Here is a 14,241-nt window from a genome sequence, read left to right on the forward strand (position 1 = left end):
AGATAGATAGATAGATAGATAGATAGATAGATAGATAGATAGATAGACAGATAGACAGATGGATAGATAGAAACACTGAACGAAGAATGAACAAAATATAGATAGATATATGATACTGTAGATAGATAGAAAGACAGACAGACAGACAGATAGATAGATAGATAGATAGATAGATAGATAGATAGATAGATAGATAGATAGATAGATAGATAGATAGATAGATAGATAGATAGATAGATAGATAGATAGATAGATAGATAGATAGATAGATAGATAGATAGATAGATAGATAGATAGATAGATAGATAGATAGATAGATAGATAGATAGATAGATAGATAGATAGATAGATAGATAGATAGATAGATAGATAGATAGATAGATAGATAGATAGATAGATAGATAGATAGATAGATAGATAGATAGATAGATAGATAGATAGATAGATAGATAGATAGATAGATAGATAGATAGATAGATAGATAGATAGATAGATAGATAGATAGATAGATAGATAGATAGATAGATAGATAGATAGATAGATAGATAGATAGATAGATAGATAGATAGATAGATAGATAGATAGATAGATAGATAGATAGATAGATAGATAGATAGATAGATAGATAGATAGATAGATAGATAGATAGATAGATAGATAGATAGATAGATAGATAGATAGATAGATAGATAGATAGATAGATAGATAGATAGATAGATAGATAGATAGATAGATAGATAGATAGATAGATAGATAGATAGATAGATAGACAGACAGACAGACAGACAGACAGACAGATAGACAGATAGATAGATAGATAGATAGATAGATAGATAGATCTATCTATAGATAAATACATATCTGTATTTATGTTCTACTGTTAGTGTTATCTGTATGCACCAAGGGTCTGAGAGTAACGCAATTTCAATTCTCTGTGAACAAACAAATAAAACATTAGGCTCAGTCCAAGTTCAGCTGTGTAGTAAATAAATTATAGTAATAATTATCATTAATTATAATTTTTTTATCAGACAATTATCAAGAATTTTTAGTTATAATTTAAAAAAATATCTCGACGAGAATAGTCCCATAATTTTCTGTTTAGCGCCATCTAGTGTTTAGAATGTTACAGTGCCTTGGCATTGTTTTGGTTCTGACGTCGCTTCCTGTATTTTTAAATATGGCGGATAAAGGCATGAAAATGTCCCGCACGTTATGGAGCTTATGAAAGTTATTTTATAACATTTACTTGCTGCTGATAAGAACGCATTCCAAAGCAGAACAAAGGTACGTTTCGACTGCGGATGAGGCGGTATATTTATAATCTGTAATCTGCAGCGTTTGATTGAATGAATAGAATATATCATATCAATTCTGTGTTGTTTATATATACTGACATTCCACGGAAATATTTTCAATGGACTAATAATGTAATAATAATCGTATATATTTATATTCACCAAGTGAATAGGTTGGTGCACTACTATCAGTCTTTTACCACAACTGTTTTCTGTAGAAAATGAAGTAAAATTAAAGCTGCAGTCTGACATATTGACGTTTACAGCAGAATAAGTGATTGTGAAGTGTTTTAACCGTAACATATTTAGTTATGTGTATTTATTCGCACTATATATCTTAAAATTTGATTACATTCCCTTATATGTCTACTTCAAATTGAACTGGTGTATAAATCTGCTACTTACACATAAATTCTGTAAATTAATGCATTCTGTGTTACATTTAATGAGTTAAGTCTCATGTAGCTTAGTACCAAATGGTAAATAAACAGGATAATAATGAAACTTTGTGTCATTGTATCTCAGCAGGTTTCCACTATGAGCAGCAGGAGGAAACGAGCGCCGCCGGCGCGCATGGATGAGGAGGCCAAGAGGAGACTGGAGTGGAATATGCATGAAGATCGGAGAAATGAAGGAGATTGTAAAGACATTCTGGAGTCAATCCCAGCACCGTCTGACATCTGTCATCTTGGACCGGTTCTTGAGAGCAACCAGAACCAGGAAGAGGCAAACCAGGGTTTTATATCTTCTGCAGGCACAGAAGAAGGACCATCAGAAGAGCGTCCAAGCTGCTCCACACAGGATTCTCTTCCAGATACCATAGAATTTAATGTAATGCCAATTTCTGCTCTGGATCAAGGGTGGAATGCACTGATTGGAGAGTTTAACCTGTATCCAAAGATTCCCATTGGGCTTGGAGACAGTTCCTTCTGCCTGCAGCAAACAGGTGATAGACTAAGTTTGAGTCTGAATAGTCTTGAGTTGGAGGTGGAGACTGGCAGAAGTGATCCCGTCAGCCCTGTGCCGGTTGAATGTTCATTTGGTGGAATTTTGCTGGAAGATCTGGATTGGCTACAGAAGAGGAAGGTCATTAAATTGTGCCATGCATCCGGAGATGAATCAGTAAAGGTGCACGTTCAAACCCATCAGGATTAAGCAATTGACTGAGGCTTTTGTACTCCAATCACTATAACATAACATAAACAAATTGCTGTGTTTTCACTTCATTTGTTGTTGTTTTTCTTTTCTTGTTTTAATTTTGTGAACAGCTGAAAATTTTTCTTCTTGAATCGGGATTGGGCAGACCAGAATTCCTCGGTGAAGGAAATGGGCGCATTAAAAAAGCCAATCAGCTTCTGCAGAAATTAATGGAATTCTTCTACGACTTCATCATTCCTGGTAATCTACAGTTTATGGCTACATTCACACAATTTAATTCTAATAAGCTATCGGTCATGGTCACATTAAAAGACCATTCCTAGTTATTTTGTAAAAACTAACAGGCAGCACAATACTGTAATACACTTGAGCCTGGAGGTGGAGCTGCACTCCAAGGCCCAATAAGCCCAGAAGTGGAGCTGCACCACAGGACCCACTGAGCATTACTTTGATGTCATAAGTGCTAATGCAAAAAAAACACACAACCAGCTTAAAGTAATTGGTATCTGCTTTTTCTATGTTTATACAAGAAAGTCTCAAATGTACAAATAAATAATAAAAAATAAGATATAAATGTATAAATAAAAATGAATGAACAAAAAAAAAAAGACTAAAACAAACAAACAAACAAATAAACAACAAATAGATAATGAGCCTTAAAATACTTTCCATAAGGACCAAAATATGCAAAGTTTGTTTTTCATAAAATAGTAAGTAATCTTTTCTAAGGCAAAACTTGAGGTCATTCCTGTTTATTTTTATTAACTGATATACAAGTTGAAATTATTGCTAAGTGGCAACATGTGATGCAGATGCCGTGCATAGATATTATTTTGAACATATCCTGTAATATTCCTTTATGATTCAACTTTATTCCAATGGGATCTCTTATTTCTGGCCAATGGTAGAGGTGATGGAGAATGAGGAGGAGGAGTGTGACACTGATCTGGAGCGTCAGAACGTCGAGGAGCTGTACGATCACGTCAGACACCTCCACCAGACAGAAGCAGCAGAGCAGAGCTTCGATGTCCAGCACCCGGGCCTCATCCCCGTGCTGAGACCCTATCAGAGCCAGGCGGTCAACTGGATGCTGAGGAGAGAGAAGTACAAAAGCAGCAGCTCTCAAGGTCCATATGTGGTTTTCAAATGTTTATCATCATCTTTGCTGTATGGCAGTGCATGAAAAGAGTTCAGTGCTAAATTACAGTGTTTGTATTTCTTGCACAGAACAAAGATTGCATTTTCTTTGGAGGGAAATGGTCTCGATTTGTGGCAAAAAGCTCTTTTACAATCCCTACACTGGATGGTATGATTCTTGAGCCCTGTGTAGTTTAAAAAGATATTCTTGGACTATCTAAAAATATCAACAGCATTTAGTTTTGCACTGTTTTAATTCCCTTGAACTCAATCACAGCCTGATCCGAGAGTTTCCTCTGGCGGGAGTGGACTGGCCTGGCGGGATCCTTGCTGATGAGATGGGACTTGGGAAAACCGTGGAAGTACTGGCCCTTATTCTGTGTAACACCCGGCTAAACCTGGAGCATGGCATTCTCACTTTACCTGTGGTAAGTTTACTATTGCATGTGCCCTTAAATGCATGCAAATTAGTCAAAAAAGTCTGCAGTAATCTAATTTAGGTAACACTTTACAACAAGGTCCCATTGGTTATGTATTAACCTCTTAACTTGGCTTTTAACTAGATTATTGTTGACTATTTATATTGACTGCATGCTAAAACCATCACACTATTACTTGATCTTGACAAACTGTGTATCATATAAGACACCATTGTAGTGACAGTAATTTCTTAATTTATGTCAGGAGAAAAAAATCAACATGCAAAGTCAATCTGTAGTTTTTGACAATTTGAATAGAATAATTTATATTTGAGTTCAAAGTTCTTTACTAAATAGCATCCATTAGGACATTGTTACTGTTCATTGTTACTTAAAGTTATCTTAGGTCTATTAAATAATATTAACATGCAACTTTTTATTTTAATAATGTATTATTAAGTGTACATTTTTGTAGTTAAATGTAGTTAACTAATGTTAGCAAATGGAACCTTATAAAGTGTAAAAGCAAGGGACATTGAAATATTTCTTTGCACTTTCCAGAATTGAAATTTTTTGTTTTACTCTTGTGTCTCTGTCCTCTCCAGGGGCGATCTGTGAATTACTTTGTCCCTCCTCCACCATTAGAAAGACAACGAACCATTAAACATGAGATCAGACCCAAGGAGAAGATCATTTATCCAGGTAAAAAAAATATATATAATTCTACCAAATAAGGACATGTTCCTGGATCAACAACATCCTGATTGGTCCAGGAGCAGCATTCCTATAAACCATGTTTCATTAAACATGTCATCTGATCAGATACCCTAGGTTAAGGTAGGTTTTAAGCTGTTGTTTTATAGGATTATTATTCAAGGACTATCTAAGTTTGTTGATCCAAGAACATGGCCTATTTGTATTAATAAATAATCAATATAATATAAAAAATAATAAATAGCATAATAAATAAGTAATTTCATGCAATTTCTGTCATTTTCAAGCTGTTCGTGAGATGCTGTTGACTGCAATTAAGGAAATGAAGGTTGGGAAAGGAGCGTCAATCAATGCCATTTTTGCTTATCTACGGACCATGTACAAGTATGACACCCTAAAGAACCGGAACCACATAAAGAAAGTCCTGACCAAGCTTATTAGTGAGAACATTGTGGAGCAGATCAAAGGACGAGGGTTAGCAGGATCCTTCAAACTGGGGAAGAACTACAAAGAAAAGAAGAAGAAGCCTGCTGCTCCTCAAATTGTTCGTAATTTTACATCTTTTGTATAGAATTTTCTAACTTTTTTTGAGTGTTAAAAATATAGAACTCACTACTATTATTATTATTATTATTATTATCATCATCTTTAATTAACCAAGCAAAAACCTCTCTGAGATTAAAAATCTCTTTTACAGGAGTATCCTGGCCAAAATAGGCAAAATAACATGCACACACAAAACCGATACAAATAAGACACTGAATATACAAAATCTTTCAATTTCAGTGACTTATCCTCCAATTCGAGAAGAATGGGCTTAAAATGTTTCAGAGACACCAGATTATGTAGCTTCATGTATTTTTGATTATAAATTATTATAATTATAAAATATATGAAATAATGCATGTATAATAATATAAAAAAAATAATAGTTATTGCTGATTGTAAAAGCACACAAAGCTTTGTGTGCTTTTACAATCAGCAATAACTATTATTTTTAGATATTAACTATTAATTTTATTTTACATGTAGAAGAACTATATTTTTATATTTTAAGGATGCTACTCAAAGGAACACTCCACTATTTTTGTAAATAGGCTCATTTTCCAACTCCCCTAGAGTTAAACAGTTGAGTTTTACCGTTTTCGAATCCATTCAGCCGATCTCCGGGTCTGGCGGTAGCACTTTTAGCTGTAGCTTAGCATAGATCATTGAATCTGATTAGACCGTTAGCATCTCGCTCAAAACTCTCGTTCCGGTGTAATAATCAAGGAACTTTGCTGCTGTACCACGGGTGCAGCAGGTGCAATGATATTACGCAGCGCCTGAAAATAGGCTTATTGGAAGTTACCTAGCTGGGACTATTTTCAGGCGCTCCGTAATATCATTGCGCCGGTTGCACCCATGGTACGGCAGCAAAGTTCTTTGATTATTACACCGGAATGAAAGTATAGTTCCTAGCCATATCGGCCTAGAAAATCGCATCTTTTCATCTTCCGTCCGTTTTAGTACATGATGTAACTACAGAAGAGTCAAGTTTTAAATAGGAAAAATATAGAAACTCTTTGGTCATTTTTGAGCGAGATGCTAACGGTCTAATCAGATTCAATGATCTATGCTAAGCTAAGCTAAAAGTGCTACCGCCAGACCCAGAGATCGGCTGAATGGCTTCGAAAACGGTAAAACTCAACTGTTTAACTCTAGGGGAGTTGGAAAATGAGCCTATTTTCAAAAATAGTGGAGTGTTTCTTTAATGAATTCACTACATTTTTAAAATACAAATTTATTTTTATTATTTTGCTATTTTTATGGTTTTGTTACTTTATTTTTTGTCATTTTATTTTTTGTTTTTTTAAGTAACTAAAAGAAAAATAAACTCTTTAAATATGTAGAATGCAGCATGTACATTTTTCATGTTTTGTACTAATTTTATAGAAATCTGTTTTTTATATGTTTTATTTAATTTTTAAATGTATTTGTAATGCCCATTTTATAAAAGGAACAAGACACACTTTAAATATGTAAGATGGGTCATGCACTTTTTTTTTTCTTTTCTTACTATTTTTGTAAATCTGTTTATTTATTTATTTATTTTATTGCAATTTTATTTTGTGGTAACCACTTTAAATATGCAGAATGCATAATGTACTTTTTCATATGTTTTGTATTATTTTTAAACAAGTCAATTGACAAGGCCACTCCCAGAAGAACATCTCGTCGGGTTTCTGGTCAAGAGAAAGAGGCATCACAGACCTCGTATACGACAGCATCAGATTCTGAAGACAGTGTGGATCCTCCTCTCCTCACAGAGGAACTCAGATGTGAGTCAGATTCACTTCTGGACCCCGAGAATCCACCGCAGAAGACGTCAGTAGACATCACAGATGAAGAGGATAAAGAAACAGCAGACAAACCCCAACAAGAAACTACAGAAGACATCCATGTTGAGAGTTCTAAATCAGATCCTACACTAAACTCCAAACCTGAACCCGAAACCCCAACCAGAGCATCTGTGATCCCGTTTAATACTCCAGATTACCGCTTTGAGTGCATCTGTGGAGAGCTCGGCCTGGTGGACTACAAGCCTAGGGTCCAGTGCTTGAACTGTCTGCTGTGGCAGCACGCTGAGTGTGTCAACTACAAAGAGGAGAATCTGGAAACGACCCCGTTTTATTGCCCTCACTGCCTGGTAGCCATGACACCTGTGTCTACTGGAGCCACACTTATCATCTCGCCCAGCTCCATCTGTCACCAGTGGGTGGATGAAATCAACCGGCACATTCACACATCTTCCCTCAGAGTGCTGGTAAGAGCCAACTAGAGTGCTACAACTACTATTTAGATAGTTTAACCAGTAGTTCAAACTTTGATTCTATTTTGATTGCATTGTTTATTTGAAAGACTTAAAGGGTTAGTTCACCCAAAAATGAAAATTCTGTCTTTAATTACTCACCCTCATGTCGTTTCAAACCCGTAAGACCTTCGTTCATCTTCGGAACACAAATTAAGATATTTTTGATGGAATCTGAGAGCTGTCTGACCCTGCATAGACAGCAATACAACTGAAATGTTCCCAAGTCCAGAGATGTAGCAAGATCTGTAAAATAATCCATGTGACATCAGGAGTTGAACCGTAATTTTACGAAGCTACGAGAATACTTTTTGTGCGCAAAAGAATCTGTTTCCTACGTTGTTATAATTTGTGACCCTGGACCACAAAACCAGTCTTAAGTGTCAATTTGTCAAGCTGAATAAATAAGCTTTCCATTGATGTATGGTTTGTTAGGATAGGACAATATTTGGCCGAGATACAACTATTTGAAAATCTGGAATCTGAGTGTGCAAAAAAATCCAAATATTGAAGAGACACGGTTTCATCCAGCCTCACATTCTGGCTGAGCAGGAGGTGGTCATCACCACTTACGACGTGCTGCGCACTGAACTCAATTACGTCGACATCCCCCACAGCAATAGCAAAGACAGCCGCCGATTCCGCAACCAGAAGCGCTACATGGCCATACCGAGCCCTCTAGTGGCTGTAGAGTGGTGGCGCGTCTGTCTGGATGAAGCTCAGATGGTGGAGTGCACCACAGCCAAGGTAGGTGATCACAACATTGGTATATTAATTTTGCAGGAATTAATCCTGTTCAGTTTTAATCCTAGAAACAGCACAGTTAGAGAACAGCTTACTTTGGAAAGATGGACATTAATTTTTATTATGGTAAAATCTCGTTTTTTTCTATTCAGGCTGCAGAAATGGCTTTGCGTCTCACGTCTGTTAATCGCTGGTGTGTCAGTGGAACACCTGTGCAGAGAGGTTTGGAAGGTAAGCAGAATTAATATTTAATTGAAATAGGGCTTGGTGATACAACAAAACAATATCTTGAGATGAGCTCACACACAGCCATTCAAAAAAAGTCTGTTTTCACCAAGGCTGTATTTATGATCAAAAATACAGTGAAAACATTAATACTGTGAAATATTATTACAATTAATATTGCAATTTAAAATAACTGATCTACCATTTTAATTTATTAATTTATATAGTTTTATTAATTTATTTATTTTTAAATGAACAGTTATTTTTAAATAATGACCAAACAACCTTTGATTCAAAATTTAAGAGCAAAATGCAGTAAATTGCAGTAGTGAAAAATAAACGAGATGTTGTCCCCATTTATTGAATGCAGGAAAGAATTATATTTTAAAACAAATATATTTATATGCACCAGTGTAACAATATATAGCAATAAATGGCAGTATTTAAAAACTTATATTTTTAATAACAAATTTTACTCTATGTAAAATACCATATGGTGACTTTTTTTTAACTTTCCTGAGTGATGGCACAAATGAATCGAGTCTATGTTTTGAACCGATTCCCTAAAATAGACATTTGAAAGAACTTCTCTGTACTACTGGCATTTTTGCAACTGTGGTCACTAATAAAATATCTGTCTTAGCATTATCATCAGCCTAATGTAATCAGAAGACAGTTGTAATATGTGATTATAATTGTTTTTGTTTTATATGACATCTTTTAGACTTGTATGGTCTTGTCCTGTTTTTGGGAGTTGATCCTTATTGGGTGAAGTACTGGTGGGACCAGTTACTTTATCGCCCCTACCGCCACAGCAATACGGCACCGCTCTACAATGTCATTGGTCAACTACTATGGCGGTCTGCTAAAAAAGATGTAATCGATCAGGTTAGTAGGTAACACTTTCAAATAACTAATTTCATCCATCATAATCTTGTCATTGCATTTGATGTCACAAACTTAATTTTTAGATCCAAATCCCTCCTCAAACAGAAGAGATCCACTGGCTTAACTTCTCTCCAGTAGAGGGACACTTTTACCACCGTCAGCATGAGGTTTGCTCGCAGGATGCTCTTGTGAAGCTGAGGAAGATCTCTGATTGGTCATTAAAGCTGGGTAGTTTGGACCGACGTACCGTCACTACCATATTATACCCCCTTTTACGTCTACGTCAGGCCTGCTGCCACCCGCAAGCTGTCAGAGGAGAGTTCCTGCCCTTCCAGAAGAGGTTAGAAACACATTTCAGATATAATTGATCAGTTTTTCGGGAGATGAGGTGTTCTGGTTCACTTTGTCCACACTGATTTTGTTATTTCCTGTTGAAGCACAATGACAATGGAGGAGTTGTTGACGTCTCTGCAGAAGAAATGTCGTGTGGAGTGTGAGGAAGCCCACAGACAGCTGGTGTGTGCTCTCAATGGTCTGGCTGGAATTCACATCATCAGAGGTATCGTGAGCCCCATTTCTACAGTATCAGTATTCATCTACAGTATTTACCTGCTTCTGCCTTGACTGCTGTAGGTGTTAATGAACCGTTTCCTGTCATCGCCAGGCGAGTTTGTAGATGCAGCGGAGATGTACAGAGAAGTGCTGCGATCATCTGAAGAACATAAAGCAAGACTGAAAACTGATTCCCTTCAGGTAAACAATTCCAACTCAGTTTAATTTAATGCAAGACACCACATGCTAAACCATTGTTTTTCAGGAACTGCTCAATTTTGAGATTTTGGGCTGTTTGGGCTAGATTCAGGGTAGACTAGTGGAAAGACAACATTAAAAATACAAATTTAGGTATTTACTTTATCTATATGCGTCTGTAGATTTCAGTTACAATACATATCTACAAAGGCATTTTCTCAAAATGAGGTGTTTTTTTTATGCTCAGTCTGTAATCTCCAATTCAGTAGCATGTACAGGTGCATCTCAATAAATTAGAATGTCGTGGAAAAGTTCATTTATTTCAGTAATTCAACTCAAATTGTGAAACTCGTGTATTAAATAAATTCAATGCACACAGACTGAAGTCTTTGGTTCTTTTAATTGTGATGATTTTGGCTCACATTTAACAAAAACCCACCAATTCACTGTCTCAACAAATTAGAATATGGTGACATGCCAATCAGCTAATCAACTCAAAACACCTGCAAAGGTTTCCTGAGCCTTCAAAATGGTCTCTCAGTTTGGTTCACTAGGCTACACAATCATGGGGAAGACTGCTGATCTGACAGTTGTCCAGACTGATTTATTGAGATGCACCTGTACATTCACCACACTTTACAGCTGTATTCCTATCTATATTCGGAGGGTTATTAAAGAGGGGTTTGTTTATAATCATTCACGTGAATTATTAACATTTTATTCCTAAAAATATGGTGATTTCTTTTCTGTGTATGTTTCCTGAGTGATTAAAATGTGTTTTCCAAAATCTCCTCTATAAAAACTTTTAATATGTCAACAAAATTAAACAAGAATTTTGAACCTTTATCCAGTGTTCATATTCATGCAAATGAGTGCATATTTAATTAGATAATGCCTCATTTTCATTTACATTTAATTAGATAATGCCTCATTAACATTTCAGAAATCTTGTAATACAAAATAAGTGTCTTAAAGTGTTGTGATTAATCAACTGGGAAAGTATGGTTATCTATTAGTTCAAATATTGCCCTAATCACAAATGTTTATTATTTTATTTTGTTTTATTTTATTTCTTAGTTCTAAATCCAATTTAACTCATTTTAGTTAAGTCCCAATTCAAATGTCTTTACTGTTGTTTTTGTACAACATTTTATTACATCCTTTTTAATCAATTTTGTGTGCATTTTTATTGTTGCTACTTAACTTATATTTTGTCCAAAATGTATAGAGGCTTCATGCAACCCACAATCTGATGGAGCTTCTGAATGCAAAGCATCCTGGGATTCCTCCAACCCTGAGAGATGACAGTCTCAAAGATGAGGTTGGGTAATCGCTCATAGGCTTAAATATAATATATTTTTAATAAGAAAATGAGATCAATTTGCTAATCATTTCTAGTTCTCTGTGTTTTCATCCTAGGCTGAGCAGCTGAAGCAGCATTACATGGCCAAGGTGAACTCTGAGGTTTCTGAAGCACATGAGAACCTACAGCCTGTTCTTCAGCACATTAAAGAGCTGAGACGCAAGGTAAAACCTCAGTTACCACACATTTTCAGCTTTGTGTTTTGCCGAGTTATTGTTGTATGTACTGTAGTTTAATAATTGTGTGTTCTGCCCTAGGTGAACCTTCGCTCTCCCTGGTGGCTGGATGTCTTACAGCAGGCCATTCAGTACTCTATGGACGACGACCTTGTGGGCCGCATTCAAAATGAGCTAACTTGCAGTTATAAACAACAAGCCAACAAGCTCTCATTGGCAGACAAGTAATCCAGCATCCATTAACTTGATAGATTGCAGATATATAGTTTTTGATCGAAAAGAAGTACTATTTAACAGAAATGTCTCACTCATAGGTTTCGAGATGCTCGTGGTCTTCAGTTTCTGCTCAGCACTCAAATAGATGATTTGATGAAATCGCAGAAAACGGTTCAAGATGCTGTAAAGAAGCTGGAGGGGCCTCCATCTCAGCAAGTCATCGAGGAAGCAACACTTTGCCACCTGCGACCTGTTCGTCTGCCACTGAACAAGTAAAATCTTTTCAGTGTTTATGGATATGTATATGCATACTTTCTATTACAGTAGCAATGCCATTATAATTACTGTTTCCAATCAGTCTGATGTAAAACTCCAAGGCCATTAGTGAAATGGCTTAATTTAATTTTTTTTATTTTACATTTATCGTTCCACATTATGTAACAAAAATGCACAGACTCTTTTAAGTTACATATGTTTGTTAATTTGTTATTGTTTTTTAATTTTTTTTATTTTGAGCTTCTAGTGTTTAAGAAATTACACATTAGGGTTAGGTTAAAAATGTCACATTTGCAAATTATGATAATTGTTCACCTTTGAATTTAACATTTGTTCCTTTTAAAATTCATTCCATAGCTGTGTGTTTTGCAAATCCGATGAACTTTTTACGGACTACGAGTCAAAACTCTTCTCTCACACGTAAGTTATAAAACACATTAGATAGTTTGCAGTTTAAAGTGGTAAGTCATCCAAAACTGAACATTTTGTCATTATTTACTAAACCTGTATGTCTTCTTGTGTAGAACACATAAGGAAATGTTTAGCAGAATGTCCAAGCTGCTCTTGTACAATAAAGGTTGAAGGACTATGGGCTGTCAAAAAGGACAAAACAGCACAATAACAGTTTCATAAAAGTAATTCATATGACTTCAGCGCTGTATTCCAAGTCATACAATAGCTTTATGTGAGAAACAAACTGAAATTTTATCTGTTATTTACTGACAATTATGTTTAAAAACCATGGTCACCATTTAGTTTCATTCAGTGGAAAATCACAGCTTGGACATTCTGATATAAATATCTAATTTTCTGTGCCACCGAAGAAAGTTATAAGGGTTTTTAAAGACATTTTGGTGAACTATTCCTTTAAAACATATATACAGAAAGTATAGTCAGTAAACCTCAGTTTTTAAATGCATTTTTGGCAGAGTAAAGGGACAGACGGCCATCTTTGAGGAGATGATTGAAGATGAGGAAGGGCTGGTAGATGACAGGCTCCCCACAACCAGTAGGGGTTTGTGGGCAGTCAGTGAGACTGAACGAGCCCTTAAAGCCATCCTGTCCTTTGCCAAGGCCCGTCGCTTGGAGTCTGGACTCATAGAGGAGGGAAACTCATTCATGGAGCTCTTTGAGTCCTGGAAAAAAGAATATAAGGTTTGAGGTTGTTTTCTCATTGCATGATGAATGAAGGAGTGCTTAAATGTCTTCATCAAAATGCCTGTCTGACAAACTGTCTCGTGCTCTTTCAGCTGCTGCATGAGTACTGGATGTCGCTGCGGGATCACGTGTCAGCCATAGATGAGCTGGGCATGGCCACTGAGAGGCTGCGTGTGCGGTTACCTGATGAGCCCAAACCCAAAGTGCTGCATATCATAGAACCTCATGAGGTGATGACAACAGAAAGAGTCCCATCTGTCATGCTATTTGTCATTTTTAGACTAAGAAGTAAGAACCATTATTTTTTTCTCTTTTTTTTTTTTTTTTTTTTTACATGTGAACAGGTGGAGCAGAACAGGATAAAGCTGCTCAATGACAGGGCAGTGGCCAAATCACAACTGCAGAAAAAGCTTGGGCAGTTTCTCTATCTCACAAACCTGGAGAAGGTAATACATTATGTATTTTAAGGGATATTATTCAAGTTTTTTTTAAGTGCCCCTATAATGCCATTTTTAAGGTTCCTAATATTGTTTTGGGAGTCTCCTACAATATGTTTACATGCATGCAAGGTCAAAAAATGCTTTAGTTTTCATAAAATTTTAATTTAACTAAAATTTAGTGTTTTTTTGCTCCTGTACCTTTAAGGCAATATGCTACAGGCAAAACCATTGTTTTCTTAAAGGGTTAGTTCACCCAAAAATGAAAATTAGCCCATGAATTACTCACCCTCAAGTCATCTTAGGTGTATATGACTTCCTTCTTTCAGATAAATCCAGTCGGAGTTATATTAAAAATAGTCTTTTATCTTCCAAGCTGTTTAATGGCAGTCAGCGGGTGTTGCAGTTCATCAGTCCAAAAGAAGTTAAAT

General features: G+C 35.9%; 1 protein-coding gene across 1 annotated transcript in view; it reads left to right on the forward strand.

Moving 5' to 3' along the window:
• Window positions 1–1,191: 1,191 nt before the first annotated feature.
• The window catches only part of shprh (SNF2 histone linker PHD RING helicase), a 22,340-nt gene continuing 9,290 nt past the window's right edge, over window positions 1,192–14,241 (forward strand). Inside the window, 23 exon segments of the mRNA XM_016491819.1 lie at window positions 1,192–1,287; window positions 1,824–2,426; window positions 2,567–2,696; window positions 3,365–3,583; window positions 3,684–3,762; window positions 3,871–4,021; window positions 4,618–4,714; window positions 5,014–5,270; window positions 6,909–7,548; window positions 8,065–8,324; window positions 8,474–8,552; window positions 9,271–9,434; window positions 9,518–9,774; window positions 9,872–9,993; window positions 10,099–10,187; window positions 11,413–11,505; window positions 11,604–11,711; window positions 11,805–11,947; window positions 12,038–12,211; window positions 12,573–12,635; window positions 13,145–13,370; window positions 13,466–13,603; window positions 13,718–13,819. Of these exon segments, the coding sequence (XP_016347305.1) occupies window positions 1,836–2,426; window positions 2,567–2,696; window positions 3,365–3,583; window positions 3,684–3,762; window positions 3,871–4,021; window positions 4,618–4,714; window positions 5,014–5,270; window positions 6,909–7,548; window positions 8,065–8,324; window positions 8,474–8,552; window positions 9,271–9,434; window positions 9,518–9,774; window positions 9,872–9,993; window positions 10,099–10,187; window positions 11,413–11,505; window positions 11,604–11,711; window positions 11,805–11,947; window positions 12,038–12,211; window positions 12,573–12,635; window positions 13,145–13,370; window positions 13,466–13,603; window positions 13,718–13,819 (4,182 nt within the window). The 5' untranslated portion in view covers window positions 1,192–1,287; window positions 1,824–1,835.

Source organism: Sinocyclocheilus anshuiensis, unplaced genomic scaffold (assembly GCF_001515605.1).
Source record: "Sinocyclocheilus anshuiensis isolate Anshui unplaced genomic scaffold, SAMN03320099.WGS_v1.1 scaffold261, whole genome shotgun sequence".
NCBI lineage: Eukaryota > Metazoa > Chordata > Actinopteri > Cypriniformes > Cyprinidae > Sinocyclocheilus > Sinocyclocheilus anshuiensis.